The sequence below is a fragment of the Polyodon spathula genome, chromosome 3, assembly GCF_017654505.1.
Source record: "Polyodon spathula isolate WHYD16114869_AA chromosome 3, ASM1765450v1, whole genome shotgun sequence".
NCBI classification, from domain to species: domain Eukaryota; kingdom Metazoa; phylum Chordata; class Actinopteri; order Acipenseriformes; family Polyodontidae; genus Polyodon; species Polyodon spathula.
Genome location: NC_054536.1, coordinates 58,464,223 through 58,488,387, shown reverse-complemented (window position 1 = coordinate 58,488,387; position 24,165 = coordinate 58,464,223). Strand labels below are relative to the sequence as shown.

At 37.0% G+C, this 24,165-nt stretch overlaps 1 protein-coding gene across 4 annotated transcripts; it reads left to right on the top strand.

Moving 5' to 3' along the window:
• Positions 1–8,613: 8,613 nt before the first annotated feature.
• On the top strand, positions 8,614–16,504 carry LOC121313243 (zinc finger protein 706-like). Of its 4 annotated transcripts, none has more exons than XM_041245577.1 (4): positions 8,614–8,673; positions 12,254–12,390; positions 13,243–13,351; positions 15,782–16,504. In XM_041245577.1, the coding sequence occupies exons 2-3, from the start codon at positions 12,256–12,258 to the stop codon at positions 13,336–13,338; spliced, it is 231 nt and encodes a 76-aa protein (XP_041101511.1). In that variant the 5' UTR covers positions 8,614–8,673; positions 12,254–12,255; the 3' UTR covers positions 13,339–13,351; positions 15,782–16,504. The 4 variants fall into 4 exon arrangements, with proteins under 4 accessions (XP_041101511.1, XP_041101510.1, XP_041101512.1 ...); XM_041245576.1 differs by lacking the exon at positions 8,614–8,673 and adding an exon at positions 8,762–8,818; XM_041245578.1 differs by lacking the exon at positions 8,614–8,673 and adding an exon at positions 8,765–8,799.
• The last annotated feature ends 7,661 nt before the right edge of the window (positions 16,505–24,165 follow it).

Here is a 24,165-nt window from a genome sequence, read left to right as displayed (position 1 = left end):
GTAGAGTAGCTTATAAAAAGTTTAGGAATTTAAGTTCACTATACAATGTTATACCTAAAGTGAAATCTCCATCTGTTTAAAATAATTAAAGCTCAGATTAGGCAAATTATTAGTTCAATTAAGGGTTCACTTAGGTAAATGAGCACTTGGTTGGAACAAAAACCAGCAGGGCAGTGTTCCCCCAGGACCAGGATTGAGAACCACTGCTCCAGACAATTGCAGCGTCACTATCATTGAAAAGCAAGGTGCACTAAAATTAGGCAGTATTAAAATAATTTTGCATATATGCAATGATATATACATGTATGAATATAAAGACATAAATGTAAGGTTTAAACGTGTGTGTGTGTGTGTATATATATATATATATATATATATATATATATATATATAGATAGATAGATAGATAGATATATACACACACACACACACACACACACACACACACACACACACACACACACACACACAGCTCTGGAAAAAATTAAGAGACCACTGCAAAATTATCAGTTTCTCTGGTTTTACTATTTATAGGTATGTGTTTGGGTAAAATTAACATTTTTGTTTTATTCTATAAACTACTGACAACATTTGTCCCAAATTCCAAATAAAAATATTGTCATTTAGAGCATTTATTTGCAGAAAATGACAACTGGTCAAAATAACAAAAAAGATGCAGTGTTGTCAGACCTCGAATAATGCAAAGAAAATAAGTTCAGATTCATTTTTAAACAACACAATACTAATGTTTTAACTTAGGAAGAGTTCAGAAATCAATATTTGGTGGAATAACCCTGATTTTCAAGCACAGCTTTCATGCGTCTTGGCATGCTCTCCACCAGTCTTTCACATTGATGTTGGGTGACTTTATGCCACTCCTGGCGCAAAAATTCAAGTAGCTCGGCTTTGTTTGATGGCTTGTGACCATCCATCTTCCTCTTGATCACATTCCAGAGGTTTTCAATGGAGTTCAGGTCTGGAGATTGGGCTGGCCATGACAGGGTCTTGATCTGGTGGTCCTCCATCCACACCTTGATTGACCTGGCTGTGTGGCATGGAGCATTGTCCTGCTGGAAAAACCAATCCTCAGAGTTGGGGAACATTGTCAGAGCAGAAGGAAGCAAGTTTTCTTCCAGGACAACCTTGTACTTGGCTTGATTCATGCGCCCTTCACAAAGACAAATCTGCCCGATTCCAGTCTTGCTGAAGCACCCCCAGATGAGTCAGATTTTCAGCTTTGCCCAACACCTGGCCGTCTAATGGTTAGACGGAGATCTGGAGAGGCCTACAAGCCACAATGTCTCGCACCCACTGTGAAATGTGGTGGAGGATCAGTGATGATCTGGGGGTGCTTCAGCAAGGCTGGAATCGGGCAGCTTTGGCATGAATCAAGCCAAGTACAAGGTTGTCCTGGAAGAAAACTTGCTTCCTTCTGCTCTGACAATGTTCCCCAACTCTGAGGATTGGTTTTTCCAGCAGGACAATGCTCCATGCCACATAGCCAGGTCAATCAAGGTGTGGATGGAGGACCACCACATCAAGACCTGTGCTTGAAAATCAGGGTTATTCCACCAAATATTGATTTCTGAACTCTTCCTAAGTTAAAACATTAGTATTGTATTGTTTAAAAATTAATCTGAACTTATTTTCTTTGCATTATTCGAGGTCAGACAACACTGCATCTTTTTTTGTTATTTTGACCAGTTGTCATTTTTTGCAAATAAATGCTCTAAATGACAATATTTTTATTTGGAATTTGGGAGAAATGTTGTCAGTAGTTTATTGAATAAAACAAAAATGTTAATTTTACCCAAACACATACCTATAAATAGTAAAACCAGAGAAACTGATAATTTTGCAGTGGTCTCTTAATTTTTTCCAGAGCTGTATATATATATATATATATATATATATATATATATATATATATATATATATATATATATATATATATATATATATAATATATTGCACACAAATGCAAATAGTTTAGATGTTGAATGGAGATCACGATAAAATCAACCAGTTTAAAGTTGTACTGTATTAGAAATAAGTATAGTACAACGTTGCATATCCCCCACCCCCTTTTGTTGACTGGGATATAAGCAGATATATGAAAGTCGGATTTGAGAACATCTATAGAAAAAGCATTTACACATCCATAAATAGGTTAGTGAACAAAAACACCTAAACTGCTTTAGACATGGAGACATTTTTTGCTTTAAAGATAAGCAAACGTAAACAAGGTTAATTAGGCTACAAACACAGTATTGCTACGCGGTTTGCTATAAGCCTTGTCCACGAAAAGCTTTTGTAAATGTGCAGTAACATGCAACTGAAGGCTTCTTTCTTAACTCCAAGTCCCTGCCTCCCTGGTTCTGCTTTCTAAATATCTGTCTTGGCGCTTTGCGCTCTTTCTTCGTATTGCCGGTAAGACGCTCAGTTTAAATATTGCTTTGGCTCTTTTAAGCAAACTCTTTAAAATAGCTGAAGCTTTGTTTAATTCTAATGCATTTAAAAGCTACAACGCGCTGCCAATATCTGCAAGCGTGTGCTCCATCATATAAACACGTTCCACAAAAAAAACCTCTCTCGACTGGTGTATTGAAACGTCACTGCTACACGCAGCTAACTGACACACGTACACAGCCCGCCTCTCCAAGGGGACTGCACCAAGAGGCTGATTGAGAAGGCTTTCTTTCTGTTTCCATCGTGGAAGCTGCATTTGCTGTCAATGACAATTCAACTCCCTCCCTGCAGCCAGCACAGCAGAGACACACGCCCACGGATCGGTCCAGGTGCTCGAGTCAACAGACAATAGCATTGCTTGTAGCAGACATTCGGCGAGGTTGATTCATTCCCTTCAGTGTTCTGTCCCTCTGCATCTCAGCTACCGATCAGCGCATGCCCTCATTGTGCTGTGTCTCGATTAGGCCGAACGGGTTACTGTATATAACCGGCAGCTAATTAGCAGCTCAGCCCATAATTAGTATTATGGTCAATTGTTCAGCTGGGACTCATTAGTCCACCTGCAAACAGTGTTTCTAAAACAATACAACAAATCCATAGCAACGTGCAATATAAGTGAAAAACAAGAAAATAGTGATGATGCAAATAATAATAATCATCTTTGCAAGTGTGACACTAACAACCCTCCATTCCTGATTGTAATCTCGTTTTAAACCTCCAATAGAAGCGTAGGAATGTGCTGTCACTCAGTAATTGGGGCCGATCAATGATGGATACAAGGCAGGAAAGCGGGACATTGCCCAGCTGCACTGGGAAATGCATTTTATTTGTAGTAGGTTTTATTTTTAATGGGGAAAGGGGTGAAGTCAACGTGAATTGATTATCCATTTCCATTGTTTTTTCTGGTGCGTACTGGCTGTCCCATTTTAATTTTTTTTGTATCTGGGTTGTTTTAAATCAGTTAACCGAAAATCAGAAGCCCTACTTATGGGGGAATCGTGAACATTTTATTGCCATCAAAACAGAAAGCAAGAGAAGTGTTTACATTTTTTTTTAATACACCTGTTATCTCATTTATTTCTTTTAAACTGCAGTTTAGACAAGTATCTACAAAGATTAGTCAGACTGTATCTGTGTCAAATTCGCATAGCACTTCACACTCAGAACAATGCATTATAAAGTTGCAGTCGACCTTCCATACTTTAATGGTATTCATCACACATTGACTAAGTCAGCATCAGCAGAACGCAGCAGCCAAGTACTCTGATGCCTAGTCATTCACTTCTTTATTAGTAGTATTGCTCAGGACAGGAAGGTGTTTTTTGTTTGTTTTACATGAGCAGCAGAATTTTGGATGAGCTGTGCTCTAGCCAAAGAGGTTCTGTAGAGACCTGCCAGAAGGGCACTGCAGTAATGTACTGTAGACCTGGGGTGATAAAAGCAAGCATAAAAACCTCTTTAAAATATTAAGGGACCTTTCTTCACCCAGCTATATTTATATTTTGTAACTGTTTGGTGGCTACCTCTAATCAATCACAGAGTGTATTTCTCACACAATATTTGTGAGCCAAGCTAGTTGGGTCTGTCATACAAAGAGTACAAGAGAAACTTGTATTGCATTAAACGTAAATAAAGACAAAACCCTGAAATTAACGTACTTAATCTGTGTTTATAAAACCTGGTGTGGTTTAAACGTTTCGAATGCTTTGCCATTGTCATCCTCAGTGCGAGATCTACACTCTTAGCAAAATTATAAGTGTAGTTCACATATTCGACCATATAAAATTGTAACTTCAGCGATGGTTAAACGAGTGTGACGCATATCTGATTATTTCATTTTGGTCCGTTCCAACCCTTGTCCGTTTTTTCAGGGCACATAAGATACAATGTCAAAAATACATAGCTGAAAGGACTTTGTTTTAAAATAAGTAGGCCCCATTTAGATGTACTGTAGTTGATTTTGTTGGTACAGTACTATATTTTCAACAGAAGTATTTTAATTCAGAACGATATGATTCTGAAAATATCACTTGCCAACAGATGACACGATAACTGTAATACAGTACATACTTTTAAATCCGGTACATATTCTAGCAGTATGTAAAATTCCCCATTAGCGACCCAACAGCGAAATGAAATCAAAATGTTACCCCACTGTGTAAAAGGTAAAAGGCGATGCAATTTAGTAGAAGATTCAAAAGAAAAAAACAACGCTGTCTCCAGAAAACACAGGCTGTGACGGATAAACAAATACATTGTAACACTGAAGAGATGGGCTTTGTATCAGAAAACTGATGGAGCTGGAACTCACGTGTGACAGGTAAGTGCATTCGTTTGTATATAATGGGAATTAATTTTGTTTCTTAATGCAATGACAGTAAAATGCTATTGACGTTTAGCTGAGTGTTTTATATCCGAGTGCTGATTGTATTATCACCATCCTGAAAATCAGGGGTGAAATTCTCAACAAAAATGTGCAGGTACTCGTATGTGTAGCCGGTACACAATACATTTATGAATACAGAATAAGCCTCAAATAATTTATCCAAGTTATTTTATAAATTATCAGTTAAGTGCTGTGATTGGCTGAACAAGATCACTTGACTGAGCGGTAATAACTGTCTTACTGCGCGGATATGACATCATAGACCAAGTTACTTACCTGATCTATTAATATTACTACGCCTTAATAGTAACAATGATCTAAACAGTGTTTCTGTAGGTAAAAATGTAAACATAGAACTGAAACAGCATTTAAATCACTCCACAATCTGTTTTTTTGTTTGTTTTTCACATCTCTGTTACTAAGAATTACAGAAATTGACAAATATACTGTGGTATTTATTTAGTCCGAGAACAAAACAAAAAACTCTGAATAGTGTTACTCAGTAGCAGTGAATAGTGTTACTCCATAGCAGTAACACTCTTCAAAAGCCATCTGAGAAAACACCACGCAAGTCTCACTCAGCATGTAATATACTGTATATGCAGCAGATGTATCTACTTATTAAACTAAATAGTGCCTTATAAAACTGACCAGCGAGTATGCAATATTTAAACTCGACACAACAGATTCATCTCATCACTACCCTCCGATTTCAGAAACATACTCTAGAAAGAGTGCAAAGAAGAGCGACCAGAATCATTCCTGGTTTAAAAGGCCTATAATATGCAGGCAGGCTAAAATTGAATCTATTCAGTCTTGAACAAAGAAGACTATGCAGCGATCTGATTCAAGCATTCTAAGGTTTTGACAATGTCGACCAAGGGGACTTTTTCTAAATGAAAAAAGAAACAAGGAGATTAGATAAAGGAGCATTCAGAACGGAAAGTAGGAGGCACTTTTTTACACAGAATTGTGGGAGACTGGAACCAACTCCCCAGTAATGTTGTTGAAGCGGACACCCTGGGATCCTTCAAGAAGCTGCTTGATGAGCTTCTGGGATTAATAAGCTACTAACAACCAAATGAGCAAGACTGGCCAAATGGCCTCCTCTAGTTTGTAACCTTTATTATGTTATAATATCAAATACCTAAAAGTAAATTCAGAAGTACATAATATTTGATACAACAGGTCGTCCAAAATGATGCTTACTCACTGTTCATTGCCTTTTTTTGCCATTGCTGGTCTTGCTGAGTCAGTCTTTTAGACGCGCCACTGTACAAATTTTTCCAATCAGTCAGTTAAGTTCAAGAACTACAATGAAATGTATTCTGCATTATTTTGCCATTTTGCCGGGATACGATTCCTGAGCATTTACAGTTAAAAGAAATCCTGCACAGCACCTGCCTCTCTCCACATTGGCCTTGACTGACAATAGTTGCACACATAGCAGGAGTCAGGAATAATAATAATAATAATAATAATGATATTTATTTTTTAAATTCTTTGCATGCATCGCAAAGCGATGTACAAAAAAAACAGAGAACCATATATACATACAGCATATTAAGAGTATATGTAATATAAAAAGAAATTACACAAATCAAAAACCAAATCCTGATAAAAAATGCCTGAATGTAAAAGTGTGTCTTTAACTATTTTTTTTAAAGCATCAACGGTCTTAGCATCCCTGGTATATTGAGGGCGGTCGTTCCAAAGTTTGGACGCATAGTTTCTTGAGCCGGGAAGAAACAAAGGCTTGAACTAGCCTCTCCTCATCAGGCATGGACAGCACAGGGCGCAGTAAGCAATGTTACGAAGGTGAAAAAAGGACACCTCGGTGACATTGCGGATATGTGACTCGAAAGTAAGGCTAGGGTCAAAGACCACACCAAGATTGCTAACTACAGAGCTAGATTTAACTTCAAGCCCATCAATCACTATGCTAAAAGAGTCCAAATTTCTAAGTTGTCAAGGAGAGCCAAGTTACATTATTAAGTTTTGCGACATCCAAGTTTTAATCTGTCAGACAATTATCAAGAGCTGAAATGGCTGCATTTGTATCAGGTGTAGTCTTAAAATATAACTGTGTGTCTTCTGTATATGAGTGAAAGCTCACAGCATGATGAAGTATGATCTGTCCAAGTGGCAGCATATAGATATTAAAAAGTAAGGGTCCTAAAATACAGCCCTGTGGCACACCTGTAGATACCAGGCTAGGGTCAAATGTATAGCCGCCCATAGAAACACAATGTGACAAGTATGATTGGAATCACTGTAAGAGGATGCCAGTAATACCCACACAACATTGCAAGCGGTTAATTAGAATGGCGTGGTTTAAAGTATCGAATGCAGCACTAAGGTCCAATAGGACCAGAACGACTCTTTAATTGTTTTACAGACTGGATGGTTAAAATGCCCCATCCAGATAAAGCTGTGAGAATGCGTGGTCGACAGCGAGTGGTTATTGACAAACTGGCTGTTGACCACGTATACGAGAAAACCTGTGCCGAAAGTAGTCGAATAAACTAGCCAGCCAATCTCTCTTAAAAACAAGCAGCTTCCACAGAACGGGGTTAGTGTGTTCAGAGGCTGAACGAGAGACTTGAGTCGTGAGACAAAAAGAATCCTATGAAAACAATTTCTACCTGTGCTGGTTTTACACCAGCACGATACTTGTTCCGTGACTGTGTTGTTTGTCTGTTATGGCCACCATGCTGTTTACTTTTGTGTAAGTGTTTGTCTTTTGTTCAACATTTTTTTATTTATTATTATACGTGCACCTCAGCGCTTCCATGGGCGCTCTACAAAGTATGTTGTGTGAACATGGCTGTGGGTGTAATTTTGTGGGTGTAAAATAGTTTAAATGCTGGCTTCCTGCCAGGCTTTTTGACTTGCATGCATTATGTCTCTGCATGGATTCCAGTGCAGTAAGCTCTGTGTGTGTGTGTGTGTGTGTGTGTGTGTGTGAAACTTGAGTTAAGCCTCAAAATGCAATACATTAAACCTCATTTTTTTAAATATATATCATGGTTCTATAAATTAATAAATATACCTGTAAATTAAAAAAAAATTAACACAATATAAATCTTAATTATATTAGATTGAACTAATAACTAATTAATTAGACTAATATATATATATCTATATAATATATTATATATATATACTACTGATATATATATATATGACACTTATAAATATACAACCATCTGAAATTCGTTTGTACATATAAGTACCTCTGTACTGTTTGTTTTCAAACAAGTTATACCAAAAAGTTGGGTGGCTGTCTTTTTGAAAGTACGTGACAGTATGTTAATGTTTACAACAACATACCAAAAAGGGTATTGCTGGCTGCTTTTTGAAAATATGAATCGTATTGGTACATTCCAACATTGAACGACCACGAAATATAATCGGTATCCCATACGTATGAAAGATGGTCCCCTTGAAGCAGATGACCTGTGACAAAGTTTAACTAATGTTCAGTTATATCGGATATGGGACAGCGACGGTCTATATTTAATGTATGACATAAGGGAAGACCACAAACCTTCTTCCCCTTCCTTTCTTTGCTTCTTTCAGCATTGTGTTTGTACGCAGGAGGAAGATGCGCTGCCTTTTTCGGAAAGTACTCGTTGCTCGATCGGAAAGAACTGTGCATGTGTATTTCTGATGTGAGCCAGTGAGGAGCGAGGAGAGTTTACGAGAAAGCAGTTCATTCACAGGCGCAAGGAAGCAGGGACAGGAGGAGGAACCAGAGCACGTGAAACAGAACACGTACAGTTTCATAGTTCATACACAGAATCTGTCGCACATAGGTAAGGCTAAATAAAAATGTCGGACGGTGGTTAAAGATAATCGCTTGAGAGATATGCAGGCTATTGCCCATTAGTCAACAGGAATTGATACTTCAAAAAAAGCCCAGGAGGACGACAAAGGACAAAGTTATATACTGTATTTACTGTAAGGAAGACACGCTTAGTTATGTGTTAATTTTATGGGATCGCCTGCTGGTCGGTTTTATATGCATAAATTTACGAAAAAATGACATTAGTGTTTTTGTCTTTTGTAGAAAGGAAGAGTTAATACTAGGGCAAATTCAAAACTTTTAAATGATCCTTTGGTAGGTTTAGTTATAAACAGGCAGCTATCAAAAAATGATTATTTGTAATTGTAATATAACTAGGACAACACACATATATAGTTTAATAATATGTAAAAAAATCGTTTGGCCTAGTGGGGAACAGAAACGACAGAAGTGTTCAAATCGATAAATCGCTCGACAAGGCTACATACGTTTAGTTTAAAGTCCATGTGGGTGTTTAGAGCAAAGATGAATTTTGCTTTTACTTTTTCCACAAATGTCAATTTTAAATTTCATTACAACGATGGTGACAAAAAAATCAAGGTTTTAGATGCTTGTTTTTTTTTTAAGCATACAATGTGTAGGATACCAGCATAGGTAGATCGATTCATCACTGAGTGTTGTTTTACACAAAACATTGTTTCCATATACGGTTATAAAAGAAATTAGACGTATCCGCTCGCTTTGGAAATCTGTTTGCAAGACTGGGCTGCTAAATTATGCAGAGCTATCCTTTACCCATGTCTTCATGTATTTAATTGTCATCAAGTGTGTGTAAAAGTGCAGTCACAGTGCACGTGTTAATGGTCTAGCAATTCTAGACGCAGCTGCAGTCGTCGTTCTCCCGGATAATGAAATCGGCACGATACTCCTCTTTTATCGAGAGGGGTATTGCTGCAAACGCAGACTCGCGCAGCGTAGCTCTCACAAGCAACTCGCACAGGGTAGTGCTGCGTGCACAACTCGTACTAATAGACGTCCCTATTTGAGCTCCCTGTGAGAGCTACGCTGTGCGAGCCTTCTTTTGCAGCGATACTCATGTGCTTTTATCTGGTAAAGAACTTCAATTGCTTATTAACATGTTGTTTTGTGAAACTGGTACACAAATTGTCTACATTTTGGTGTAATATTGGATATCATACTTGTACGTGTAATATAACTGCATGCGTCATTGTACTAATCTAATACAACAGTAATGCATTGCTAATAATAAAATACGTTTCAGATAATAAATGGCAGGTTCCTGACTTAATTAAACAACACATCAAATTCTCGATTAATTCAGGACAAGGCACGACACAACCTATTTCACTCATATAAAACTGAATAATCACAATGAATCATTCCTCTGCCGGAAATTAGAGACTTCGATGCAATAAGCACACAGGAAATGCTTATTAACTTCCCTTGTAGTAAAACAGTTACCGTATTTAGTGGAGGAACGATGTATTTCATTTTTGTTTACTTTTTTTGCAATTTAGATTTACAGAAATGGAAGAGAGACTACATTCATGCAAACTGTTTTCTGGGGGTAATGTGACGACTGGAATGTATATTTAGGGCTCCCCAAGCCTGGTCCCGGAGACCCCCTGTGTTTTCTGGACTAATAATTTGCTTAATTAGATCTTTTTAATTGTTCTCAGCTTCTAGAAAGTTGCAAAGTTCAAGTTACTTATAAAATGTTATAGCTAACTTGAAGTCTGCAACTGTTTAAGAGCTGAAAACAAGTAAAAAGGTCTAAAGCAAAGTATCATTCAATTAAGGGTTTAGTTATGTAATTTAAAGCTCAGCTGGAATAAAAACCAGAAGACACAGGGAACAGGTTGGGAAGCTCCGTATAGTAACTACTCTTCTAGAACAGGAATGGAAGAGAGAAAGAATTACAAAGTAGGCTTAAAGCTGAAAATAAGGAAAAGACTGTCTCCCATTACAAATAGATACAGTAATATACCGTATTTTCTATTCCTATATCATTTCTAAATTGTAACATTGATGCAAATGTATACAGCCAGTGTATATATATATATATATATATATATATATATATATATATATATATATATATAGTAGTTTAATATGCCATTTAATCAAATTTCCAGAGGGGGCAGATTGTGACACGTAACCATTTTGACATTTAACAAGTAACATGAAATGGAAAAACAAACTGCCGAGAACACTATGGATGATATTCAGACAACAGTAACAAAAAAAGAATAATCTCTTCCGAGTGCAAGCCTTTTTGGTTGTAGTAATATTTGCAAGCATTGATTTTGTTAGTCTTTTAGTCTAACTAAACTCAATGTTTAGTTATCTTATCTATTTTCTGAAATAAAAGGCTCAAAACAGACCCTGTCACTTGTAATATAATCAGTCTTATTTTATCATTGTGGCCTGTTTCCTTGCTGGTGTGAGATCTACCCGAGGGATCCTTCTCAGGGCTGCGCTTGGATAATGCTGGGGATATGTTGTGGTATTTTGTTAGTTTGGTTACTTTCAATTTAAAAAAAATTGCAGTTGGTGAACTCTGATTTAAATGTTCGTAAAGGGATATTATATATATATATATAGTAAACCGGTTAGCTGTAGTTCGGGTTCGTGCCCCTTTAAGAATGTGATCCAAAAATAAAAACTTGATTTTTATAAGTGCTTTCACGCACTTTTATTCAAACAAATAAATCAAGCAAACAAACAAACACCTAGCTCCCACAGAGCACTCACGAAACATAAGCAGGTCCCTGACTGACTGACAGCTAAGCTGTTTACCTGACATATAACATGAAAATAAACACCAACAGATTTTTATAAAAACCAAACATAGGTTTGTTTTTTTAACCTCACCATAACACCTCAAGCTCCTCACTCTACAGCCACACTGTCCTGAGCAAACTGGCTGCTTTCCTTAAATACTTTGCACTGGCTCTAATTTACAATGATAGCCAGGTGCAGGGGATGATTAACAATAAAACAATTAACACAATTAATACAATTAACCAACAAAAAAATAAATAAATGGTCTTATCAGTAATTCCTATCAGGAGTCTTAGCCAAATACATATTGTCAGTTTTTATTGAACAGTGAAATCAAATTTCAATTACAGTACACTAAAAAGTATAAACATTTAAAGGTACTGAGCATTTTATTGAAAATAAGGTTGCAAGTGAACTTGAAATCTGCATGTCCCAGTCTGATTACAGGCATTTTTAAAACCACAGAAGCAAGGCGTCCTCAACATCAGGTTATTGAGCAAATGGGAAACGATGACGACTTGCATCCAGTTTACAGTTCATAGGCCTGTATAATAGTATCCAATTTTTTTTCCAGAATGGTTGAGAAAGTGTTTACAGTAATGTTATTATCTGCAGCAATGTCTTTTTGTTCTTATACAGTTGTGCATTATTCACTGCTTTCAACACCTCCACTTTTGTCTGCAAAGATAATGAACATTTTTAAGGTTACTTCTTGAAATGGCATTGATGCGTGTGTGTATTTTATTTATTTATTTTAATTTAAATTTTTTCCTTTAATCCTACAGCCATGGCCCGTGGGCACCAGAAGATTCAGTCCCAGCAGAAAAATGCTAAGAAGCAGGCCGAGCAGAAGAAAAAACAAGGGCATGATCAGAAGACTGCTGCCAAAGCGGCCTTAGTGTACACCTGCAGTGTCTGTATGGTAAGGAGGGCTGAAGACCAAGCATTCCTCTGGGAAAATCCTAGCCTAGGATAGGATACACTTGGAAGGAAGTTGTTACGGCACAATGATGTAGATTTTTCCCTGTGGTAACAGTGAGGCCAAAAGGCAGATTGCATTTAAAGAAAAATGACCTGCTTTAGAATAACTATCACACAGATCCCCCCCCCCCCCCCCCCCCCACAGTTTGTGTGCATGAAAGTAAGTGTTTTGAACCCCAGAGAAGAGCGCTGTATATTCCTTCTCTGTCTGATGCGCTTTGCACAAGGTGTGAAAAGTTGCCCTAAACATGTGCTTCGCTGTGGTAGTTACAGGGTTACAAAGCTGTCCAAAATTGACAACCTTTTTACTGTAGGGCAGTTTGCAGGAACTGGATTGAAAAACTGGACCAGAAGGACAGTATATCTGAAGTGTGATAGCTTTAATCTGAGATTCCTAGGTAAGTATTGGTATGTAATTCTGTTATATATATATATATATATATATATATATATATATATATATATATATATATAGTATATATATATCAGCGTACTCTTCTCGTTTGCCCTTTAAACCAGACCCAGACTCAAGACTTGCCCAGTGAAGCACTTTCGTGCACTTTTATTTTTAAAAAACAAAAATAAACAAAACAAAACAAATGCCTAGCTCAAACATAGAGCCTATCTGCACTTGAAACAATCCCTAACTGTCAGACTGGACAGCTAAACCATTTACCAGTCACAAACACTTTACACAGTACCGTTCTTTGAACACGTCTCTTCCTAAACCAGCTCTCGGGTGATCTTTCTGTAATGGAGCTGGAAGCAGCTAATAGTTTTTGCCTCCTTGCAGACACAGATGCCTGACCCAAAGACGTTCAAGCAGCACTTTGAGAGCAAGCATCCCAAATCCCCGATGCCACCAGAACTGACTGATGCGAAAGCATAAGATGCGTTTTCAGGTATTTAAGAAATGTATTACCCATTGGTTTAAAGTGTTACCGAACAGGCTGTAGGGTTTAGAACACAACACATTACTTTCCCTAGCTTCCAGCTTTGTTGTACGAATTCCTGGAATGTTTTTTTCACCATCATTGCAATTTTCCTTTTTTTTTTTTTTGGGGGGGGGGGGGGGGGGTATTTTTAATAAAACATATCCCTGGTCATAATTTAATAACATCTGACGATTTAAATAGAACAAGTTTGTCTTCAAACCATCGAAACGTTCATAGGTTGTGACTCCAGATACGTGAATAGGTTTGTGACTACCAAGAGTAGGATTTAGAGTGAGGTTCATCATGTCACTCACTCCAGCACGGGTACAATTATGTTTTAAACCCTACAGCCTGTAAAGGATTCTTGGCAAATTATGCTGAGGCTCCATGTTAGAGCTAATCCATGATTTAAATGCCATTTCTTACTTATTAGGTTTATTGACATCATTATTTACACCCCTTTAATTGTAAACTAAATCTCTTGGTTTTTGATGTTGGTGAGATTTTAGAATAATAAAATAAATAAATTAAATTAAATAATTTCAGGTGCAGTGCTAGATAAACTGCAGAATCCTTGGCACCATGCTGTGGGTTTCATGGTTTGACTGCAGCTAAAACCATTTGAACTCCAATACATCGATTAGGTACCAGAACACAGATCTACAGTACATCCCTGTCTTTGAAACATCTTAATATTTCAAATTGGAGAATAAAATACAAAGAACCATGGAAAGGTTCATTAAACTATTTTGTAATTTGTGTAACAACATTCTAACCAGTTCCTTATTGATTTACTGTTTTATCTTTTTTATTATTATTATTATTTTCAACATCACCCAAATCACCAGTACTCTGCTGTAACAGAAAAAGTAAACATATAATCTGGAAAGTGAAATAAGGCACTTGTGAAAATGTGTTGTTTTTATACTTTTTAGTTACATGTCAGAATACAGTGGTTGCAATTAGGAGAGCATGCTTGTGCAGCACTTAATAATAACTTAAATAATAATAACTTGGTAGTATCGTTATGAATTTAATGCGCTGGTAAGTTTTATACATACATTTCTTTACTATTGATCTGTGAGCCAAGCCAACTGAACAAAAGGACTGCATTATGGGGGGTGTATGAAGAGCAGCTATGAACCAATGTGGGAGTGTACCTGTCTTCTTCTTTGGCTTACTGTTAGCTTGATAGCAGGAGCTTAATCAGTAGTGGCTGCTATTAGGAAATTTGCAGCTTTACCTTTCCGATGCAAAGCATACTTTTGAATGTAAGGATACAAATGGGAACTACATTTTGCCTGTGCTAAATACGGACCCGAAAAACAAGGAACAACTAATATAAAATAATAAGTCTTGTAAAAGGATTTATTTTGAGTGTCACCCTGAGAAAAATCAATTGATACGGTCTCATATAGATAGAGCATTTGCTATATTCATTAAGCCAGTGTTTATCATATTTTCAAGGGTAAATGAGAAGATAAATACTATAGATAAATAATACTTTTTATATTATATATATAGACACACACACACACACACACACACACACACTGATGCACAAAAGAAACTCAACAGTCAGGTCTAATGGATTTAATCAAATATTTTATTAAACAAAATCACAGAAAATGTGAACAAAAATACAGATCAAAGAATCATGCTAAGTTTTAAGTATGAAACGTGACACACTGTCAAAATGAAAACCATTACAAAGCTAGTATCGGGTATGACCTCCCTGAGCATTAACACAATCCTGGCAGCATTGACACATAGACCTGATCAGCCTCTGGATAGACTGCTGTGTGATCTTCCGCCACTCTTCCTGTGCAGCTGCAGCCAGCTGACGAAGGTTGGCTGGTCGCGGTTGTCTCCTGTGGATGGCACTGGTGATTTGGTCCCACAAATGTTTTATTGGACTTGGGTCAGGCGCAAACGCTGGCCACAGCAAGACCTCGACATTGCTTTCTTGAAGTCGTGCAATTGTAATCCTAGCACTGTGTGGTCTTGCATTGTCCTGCTGGAGAATTGACACTTCTAGATTGGCTTGCGGGAATGGAAAAACTGTTGCCTCAAGGACTTCGTAAATGTATCGCTGAGCAGTAAGGTTGCCCTCAATCTGCACCAAAAGTGTTAAAGGAGATTCCTCCCCACATGGCATTAATTTCTCATGCTGTAGCCACTGCAGTCTGAAAACGATATATAATCCCCAGATTCACACGCATTCACATTTACTAATAAAGTGCAGAGTGTAAAATTTCAAAACTCCTGTAATAATGTGTAGTCTTGCTAACAGTTATCCAAGTTACACATATGATAATGTTTTGTCTGTCACAGACAACCATGATTATCATGGTTAAAACAGCTTTTAAATTGACTTAGTTTTTTCTTTTGCCCCAGACTAACTTCAAGCCACAAGCCCACCTGTCAACAGCCCTTCACAAATACCTAGTCTTGCAGCTGTGTTTTCATGTTGAACTGCTGAGTGGTGTTAACAAAGGAGCTTCGGATTACTGAGAATGGCGGGGTGATTCAGTACAGCCAGTTGGTCGCTTTGCAGTGATGTTGTGGAACATGGATTTCTACCAGATTTAAAACATCCCAGTCACTAAGAAAGTTTTACAAGTGTCCCTGTGAAAGTGCTGCATTCTGCTGTCTTTGCATGTTACTGGGATGCCCATTTCAAGCAGTTGTCCCTTACAGTGGTCAGATACCTTTTGCGTTCCTTACCAAAATAATTATTGCATTTTGTGAAAAATGGCAAGGAATGTCATGCTATGAGAGAAAAGAAACAGTACTGTCACCGTTAGGGAAATGTGCTGGGCTCCGCAGATTGTGGAATATTTTATGTTTTCATGCCAACACACACACATGGTCTTTCTCCACCAAATGTAGTTCTAGAATTCTGCTCATTATTTGGAGCCTTTGTTTCATCAGTATGTCTTGAATGTTTTTTTTCCCCCTCATAACAGTAATGCAAAGTGGCTACAAAGCCTATATATTTAGCCTGTAACTTTTCTACAAGTATACACTATAGTGACGCTGCGTAGTTTTGTAAAAGCATAATTTTTACACTTGTTCATTTTATGTAAAATAACATTAATAAAGTAATACTTTGGTACATTTTCCAGCGTATTTGTCTGGTCTGCATTATGATGTCTTAATGGGGGGTTGCAAATTGTTTTGTCTTCAAATCAGGTCTTGTATAATGGGGCTATACAGATTTGAAATAGTTAACCGTGTGGTGTTTGATGTTTTACATTCATGAACAAAAAGCATGCCAGTGGTTGCCATAGTAACCATGTGCCCAGGCAGCAGGTTATGATAATTGCATGCTATTCTTTATCGTTTTTAGTAGGAAAAGGTTAGATAGATGTACAGCATATAATGGGACAAAACACTTGAAAAATGATTTGACTAAAAGCTAACAAACTGAATTAGTATTGTTTTACCGCTGTATGGGTGTTCCACCCTCTTGGTGTTGAACAAACTAACTTTTCTGTGTTTGTAATTTATTTTAAACATATAACCTACAGAAAGAAAAAATATACTTGTTTCCCAGGTGTTCATTCTAGTGTGCAAAAAATTATATAAAAAAACTAAATGCAAGGTGATTGCTTCTGGGTAATTACTAAAGATTTGTTTTAGTTCTTTAAAATATACACAGTAGTTTCTGCTGTGGGATATCTTACCGATTTCAGCTCTCTAGTTAATCTACAGCAATGTATGGCTAAACAATTTAGTTATAGTTCTGGCTACATAAATCTGGAAAGTTTACATGGTAACTACTTAGTTAAGTAGAAACTAAGCTTTGTGAGACGTATGTATGTATGTATGCGTGTGTGTATGTGTGTGTGTGTGTGTGTGTGTGTGTGTGTGTGTGTGTGTGTGTGTGTGTGTGTGTGTATATATATATATATATATATATATATATATATATATATATATATATAGCTTGCAAAAGTATTCAGACCCCTGACCAATTCTCTCATATTACTGAATTACAAATGGTACATTGAAATTTCGTTCTGTTCGATATTTTATTTTAAAACACTTAAACTCAAAATCAATTATTGTAAGATGACATTAGTATAAAATATCTTGCTTGCATAAGTATTCAACCCCCACACATTAATATTTGGTAAAGCCACCTTTCGCTGCAATAACAGCTTTAAGTCTTTTGGGGTAAGTATGTACCAACTTTGCACACAGCGTCGGAGTGATTTTGGCCCATTCTTCTTGGCAGATTTGCTCCAGGTTGTTCAGGTTGGTTGGACGACACTTGTGGACCGCAATTTTCAAATAGTGCCACAAATTCTCAATGGTATTGAGATCAGGACTTTGACTGGGCCACTGTAGGACAGTCACCTTTTTGTTCTTGAGCCACTCCAGTGTTGCTTTGGCCTTGTGCTTGGGATCATTGTCCTGCTGAAAGGTGAATTTCCTCCCAAGCTTCAGTTTCTGAAGCAGATTCTCTTGCAGTATTTTCCTGTGTTTTGCTCCATCCATTCTTCCTTCAATTGTAACAAGATGCCCAGTCCCTGCAGATGAAAAGATGCTGCCACCACCGTACTTCACTGTAGGGATGGTGTGTCTTGAGGCATGGGCAGTGTTAGGTTTGCGCCACACATAGCGCTTTAAGTTTTGGCCAAAAAACTCTATCTTGGTCTCATCTGACCACAAAACATTTTCCCACATCGCAGCTGGGTCACTCTCATGCTTTCTGGCAAACTCCAGACGTGCTTTCAGATGGTACTTTTTGAGTAACGGCTTCTTTCTTGCCACCCTCCCATACAGGCCAGTGTTAAGCAGAGCTTTTGATATGGTTGACTGGTGCACCGTTACTCCTCTCCCAGCCACTGAACTCGTAGCTCTTTCAAAGTGATTGTTGGCCTCTCTGTGGCTTCACCTTCTTGTTTGAGCGCTGAGTGTTGAGGGACGGCCTTTTCTTGGCAGTGCCTAGATGGTGTGATGCAGCTTCCGCTTCCTGATTATTGATCCAACTGTGCTCACTGGGATATCCAAATACTTGGATATTATTTTGTACCCTTTCCCTAATCTATGCATTGGTATTACTTTATCTCTAACATCTGTAGAATGCTCTTTGGTCTTCATTTTCCTTCAGATTCACAGCCTTACCAATGATCCTTCAACAGTGGGGTTTTTATCCAGAAAATTTGACAGGAACTTTAATGGTTCACAGGTGGAGGCCAATGGTAAGGTAATTGTATCCTTATTAGGGCAATTTCTTTCATCCGTGCAAACTGGGAGCTTCCACATCACAGGGGTTGAATACTTATGCAAGAAAGATATATCAGTTTTTTTTAGTTTTCTTAAAAATATTTCCCAACATAAAACCAGTGTCACCTTATAATAATTGATTCTGAGTTTCAGTGTTTAAAAATAAAATATCAAACAGAACGAAATTTCAATGTACCATTTGTAATTCGGTAATATGAGAGAATTGGTCAGGGGTCTGAATACTTTTGCAAGGCACTGGTGTGTGTGTGTGTGTGTGTGTGTGTGTATATTATATATATTATATATGTATATATTATATATATATATATATATATATATATATATATATATATATATATATATATATATATATATATATATATATATAAAATCTGGTGAAACTGTTTCTGATGAGGTGCTCTCGTGGAAATCAGAATATAAAACGAGTCAATGATATGATGACAGTTCTGGAAAGATTTGCCAATCCAATCAGTGTGCCTCAAGACACTCTCGCGGTGACAAAGTCGCTTTTGAAAAGACTTAATAAACCATTTAAATTTAAGTTTGATGATGATGAGTTATCAGATTACAAAACAGGACTGTATCCGTTGTGAACGAATTGCTGTCGGTGCCAAGAAGGTGTTCTTTTAAGCGAAGTTCCTGTTCCTTTAGCCGGAGCATTTACAATGGGAAAAGTCAGTTTCACCACAAGGATGTTCCCTTAGGCGAAGTGTTCTCTTAGGGAGTTGTTCCTAAATGCGGAGACTACTTTAGTACCTTTGCATAAATAGTGGAATTCTATATTACAGAGTAAATAGCTTCAGCTGAATGCCGTTTTGAACCTTTCCATTATTATTGTATTGTGTTGTATGGGGTTTGTTTTTATTCTGAGTGTTCCTGTGTTCTGTTGCTCCAATGTGTGTTTCTTAGAATTTGTATCTAAATGTGCCTTAGCACTGATTTTGTCTGAAGAATCCTGTGGAAGGACTAACCAGCCTTCCTCATTCTGTTAATCATGTGACAGTGTGACCTTTCAACTCTTCAAGTCCCTCCTACTCTATACATATTCTTAGAGAGGTATTGAGAGTAGGTGGGGATGTGGTGGCTGTTTTTGTGGACTAGTCAACACACTGGTGGTTACCAGAACATCTTCAACTGTCAAGGACATATTTTTTTTACCACCCTTTAGATTTTCCAACAATAATCGTCAGGAGTGGTCAATGGCTTGATCAATACGGTTTTCCAATTTCAATTTAGAATACGTGAATCTGACATACAGGCCACATTTTATAATTGAAATGTAATTTGGGAATGTATTTTAGTTTTAGGAAAAAAAAATTACAGTTGGAAAGATTTTAAATATAGGTTCAAATAGCAGGTTTGGCAAAATTGCCAGTATTTTAAAATTTAAAAAATTCATAGCACCCTAATGTTCAATTGCTATGCGCCTAATATGCTGTGTTGAAGAGCAAGGGGATAGGGGTGCCCTTTGTGAGGGGAACAGCAGAGCATTACAGAACTCCCCCTGCCAACTGGGCGTCTAGCAGCTTATCCTTGGCAGGCAACGCTGGTTGCAAAAAAGCCTAAAGCAACACAGCTAGGAAAGCTGTTCACGAATGTGTGTAGTCTTGCCCTTCCACTTACAGAAGGATGAGCCATCAGGGGTGTGATAAAGACTGCTTGATATGATTAACCATGGGAATGCCACAGTATAGGTAGGTTCTGTCTGAGAAGACAGAATGCCTTGGTATGTTCAGATTACTGTAAAAGAAGCACCAGGATTTCGCCACACCTTCATTGGACAGCACATTTCTGCCAAGAATTATTTATGAGGCACGGTTAATTATTTAACCATAGTTTTAAATATACTGATTTATTTATTTGTAAATTTGAAAATAATGAAGGATTTTAAACAAGGCTCAAAATTAATCCTTTCCTGGGTTTAATTAATAAACACATTTAACTACCAAAACTAGCACTATTAGCACTATCAAACACATTTAGAGAGGAAGATAAAGACCATACTGTTAGGAGTTTGGTGGAATAAATCTGTGCATTTATACTATAGAATATGGGAGTGACTAAAAACGTACTGGTACTAAATAAGTTTTTTACACAAAAAAGCCCCACAAAAATAAACACTATTTTCAAATGAGAGGTTTTCACCCCATCACAAAAATCAATTGTACATGTCTTGCAAATCACTTGTGTTTTTTAAATACAGTTTCTATTTTCCAGTGCATCCTTTTCACTCAACTTCAGTTAGAGACACATTTTCCAGGAAAATCAGATCAATGAAATGTGGGCAATACACCATTTTCACATCATATACCAATGAAACAGCTGGCCATTCATGAAAAACAACAACATTTTGGTAGCAGGAAAACACAATGAGCAAGTCTGAACTGAAAACCTGATTATAAGCACATTCTATTTAATAGCTGCTTACCCAGGGCCCTCTTTCACTGGTTACTAAGACACCACAACCCTTCTGTTGAATTCCCAGCTCTTATATCTAACAGTATTCATTATACTACACACAATAATCCACTCTAATGAAGTAGGGCTTCACATACGTCAGAGCCCCTTTGATCTTTCTGAAACCAATTACGCTGATAAATTAAGTTGAATCTCTCCTTTGTTGCCAAGGGACACTAATATAAATATCAAATGGATCATACCCAACTGCGTACTACACCTGTTTCAGCTGGAGTTGTTCTCAAACACTCCTTGGGCTTTCCTGCTATTGTTTAGAGGACATGTGAAGATACAGCCTTGCATTTATTTCAGTTCTATCCAATCTGTCATTATACATGCAGCTGACTCTACATACATTATGTATCTCAACAACTATTCAAAGAATCAAAAATCTCTAGCCAGGATTTATTTAGACATTGTATCATCCCCACAAAAAAAACAGACTGACCTGTATGTACAACATTTTGTGAAAAGGCTTATTTTGTTGCAATTTGTATATTAAAAATAAAAAAAAAACATAAAAAAAATACTATAGTGCCACCCATAGCACAGCATGCTATATGAACACATTGTGTGAAGGTTTAATTCTAGGCACACTTGTTGAGTCTTAAAAGAATCTTATGTTACAGGTTTTCACAAAAAAACTGTGTTTACACTTAAGTACCTTTATAAATTGAGCACACCACATTGTACTGGTTAGTGACGTCATTAAAAGGAACCTATTCAACACATTGTCAAACACATGTGATTTCCTAAACATGGGGTTAGCTTTATCCCAACAATTGAGTGCTTCACATGGGCAAAACAAGAAAATACACATAGCATTAAGCATTAGAAGCAGACCAACAAATTAGTAAATACAATAAAATACATAAGTACGACAAAATTATGAAAACAAAACATACAGTAAAAAGGCAATAGTAGTAATCATGTATCATGTGCCTCCCTTACAGAGACTGGCAATTCGTTCCACAATTTACCGTAACTGAATGCTAAAAGCAGGACTTCAAAATCAATCCTGTATCATATTGGAAGCCAGTGCACGGATGCCAAAACCGGAGTACTAAGGTCAAACTTTCTTGTTTTCTTTAGGATCCTGACAGCAGCATTTTGCATGAGCTGCATTCTGGACAAAACAGTTTGGAATACCAGGCATTACAGTAGTCTGTTCTAGAAGTTACAAAGGCGTGCATCAGTCTCTCAGCATCCTGTGCTGAGAGAAAGCATCTTAATTTAGCAATATTTCTTAGATGGATTAAAAGACACTTTAGTTATGTTCCTAATGTGGGATTCAAATGAAAGATCAGGGTAAAAAATGACAACCATTTCTGTCTTTGACTCAATGGGGTAGCTGTCCACTGTTCAGGCACATTGATTTACCCTCTCCTTGATTTCTTGACCCCAAAATTATGACCTCTGTTTTATCACAATTTAACAGTAGAAAATGTGTTGACATCCACTTCTTAATATCAGTGAGACAGGTAGTGATGGGATTTGCAGATGTGGAATCACCTGGTTTCAGAGTTAGATACAATTGTGTGTCATCGGCATAGCAGTGAAAGTTTACCGTGTCTACGGACAGCATCGCCCAAGGGGAGCATATACAAATCCAAAACTAAATTTAAAATGCCTTGCAAAATAGGCTGATGTAACCACAAGAGGGCCCTGTTTTTTTTTTCAAGCTACCCTGCGCACAAGGTATTGTCTGGTTTTAAGAATCTGTAATGCAATATGCTAAACAATTACGCACTTATACAATTTAAAGCTACAGGCATTTTAAAAGAAAAAACGAAAAATAAACAGAAAAAAATCCAAACAAAACTATATTGTCAAAATTGTGGTAAGAAACTACTATACATTACAATGCCAAAACAATATGGCATATCCTGAAAATAATGCATTATTCCTTCAATAAATTAACTACAATTATTTGAGGCATGGTGTTACTATATTTATTTATTTTTTTTAAATGACTGTATTTGGATATTTTTCACTAAATCTAACAATACATGTTTTACACTAATAATAATAATAATAATAATAATAATAATAATAATAATAATGTTCAATCTGAATTTTTATATCAAATACAGGTACTAGATGTGCATCACTTCTCTATGGGCTTTTGTTTCAACATGCAAGCAAACAGTTACAGGCCTATGATTATAATCGAAAACTGTAAAGTGTGGCAAAGAGGTGGTGACAGATTATGGATTCATGCTTATCCTTAAGCAGTCATGCATGGATTGGCATTCTAATGACTGCATACAGCCCTCCATCTTTGGTCTCCTCAACACAATATAATAGTCTCATTATTGTTCTTGTCATTTTTCATACCAATATCCTATGTCTCTGAACCTGTCCTGCAACACTGTCTTGTGTAAACGAAGCACTATCTTCTTCTCCATCTTGGCCGTACTTAATTAATAAAGTCATTTAAAATGTGCTCCCCAGGACGGCTATAGCATCTTGTTTTCTTCTGGGTCCCGAGTGCCAGCAAGCATGAATGCATCCTTTATGTCAAAAAATAAATAACTGCACACAATCGCACAACATACATTACATATAGCATAACAAAAACAATACAATAAATTGAAAAAAAAAAACATATGAATTATTTTTCAAATATATATATATATATTTTTTTTTTTAAATCACTCAGTTGGCAATTGTTCAGGTGCTGGTATCAGGTTCAAATCCTCCTGGGACTAAATAAGCCAACTATGTTCCTTAAAGTTTAGGGTTCCTAAAGAGCAGAATTAGAAGTGTACCGATTCTAGTTGAGCCCCATGAGGACCTGTGCTGCGTGAACAGTGTTCTTTTCTAATTAACTCTTGTGAGCTTCTTTGCAGGGAACATTGGAATACATTCAAACATCCCTCTTAGAGCTTTTAAATAATGGCAAGCTGCTGCTTCAGAAATGATCGACAAGATACATTTGTACATCGTGAACGAAGCATTAATCGCTAACAGAATACTGAGAAATACTATCAATAATATCTGTGGCCCTGACTCGCCTGCTACTGGAAATGAAGGTACAGGCAGATGTGCTACACCAACTGAGT

Coding starts and splice junctions, on each gene's coding strand:
- LOC121313243 (XM_041245577.1), top strand. CDS start 12,256: ATGGCCCGTGGGCACCAGAAGATTCAGTCCCAGCAGAAAAATGCTAAG. Junction 12,391..13,242: donor ACACCTGCAGTGTCTGTATG/GTAAGGAGGGCT, acceptor GCCTCCTTGCAG/ACACAGATGCCTGACCCAAA.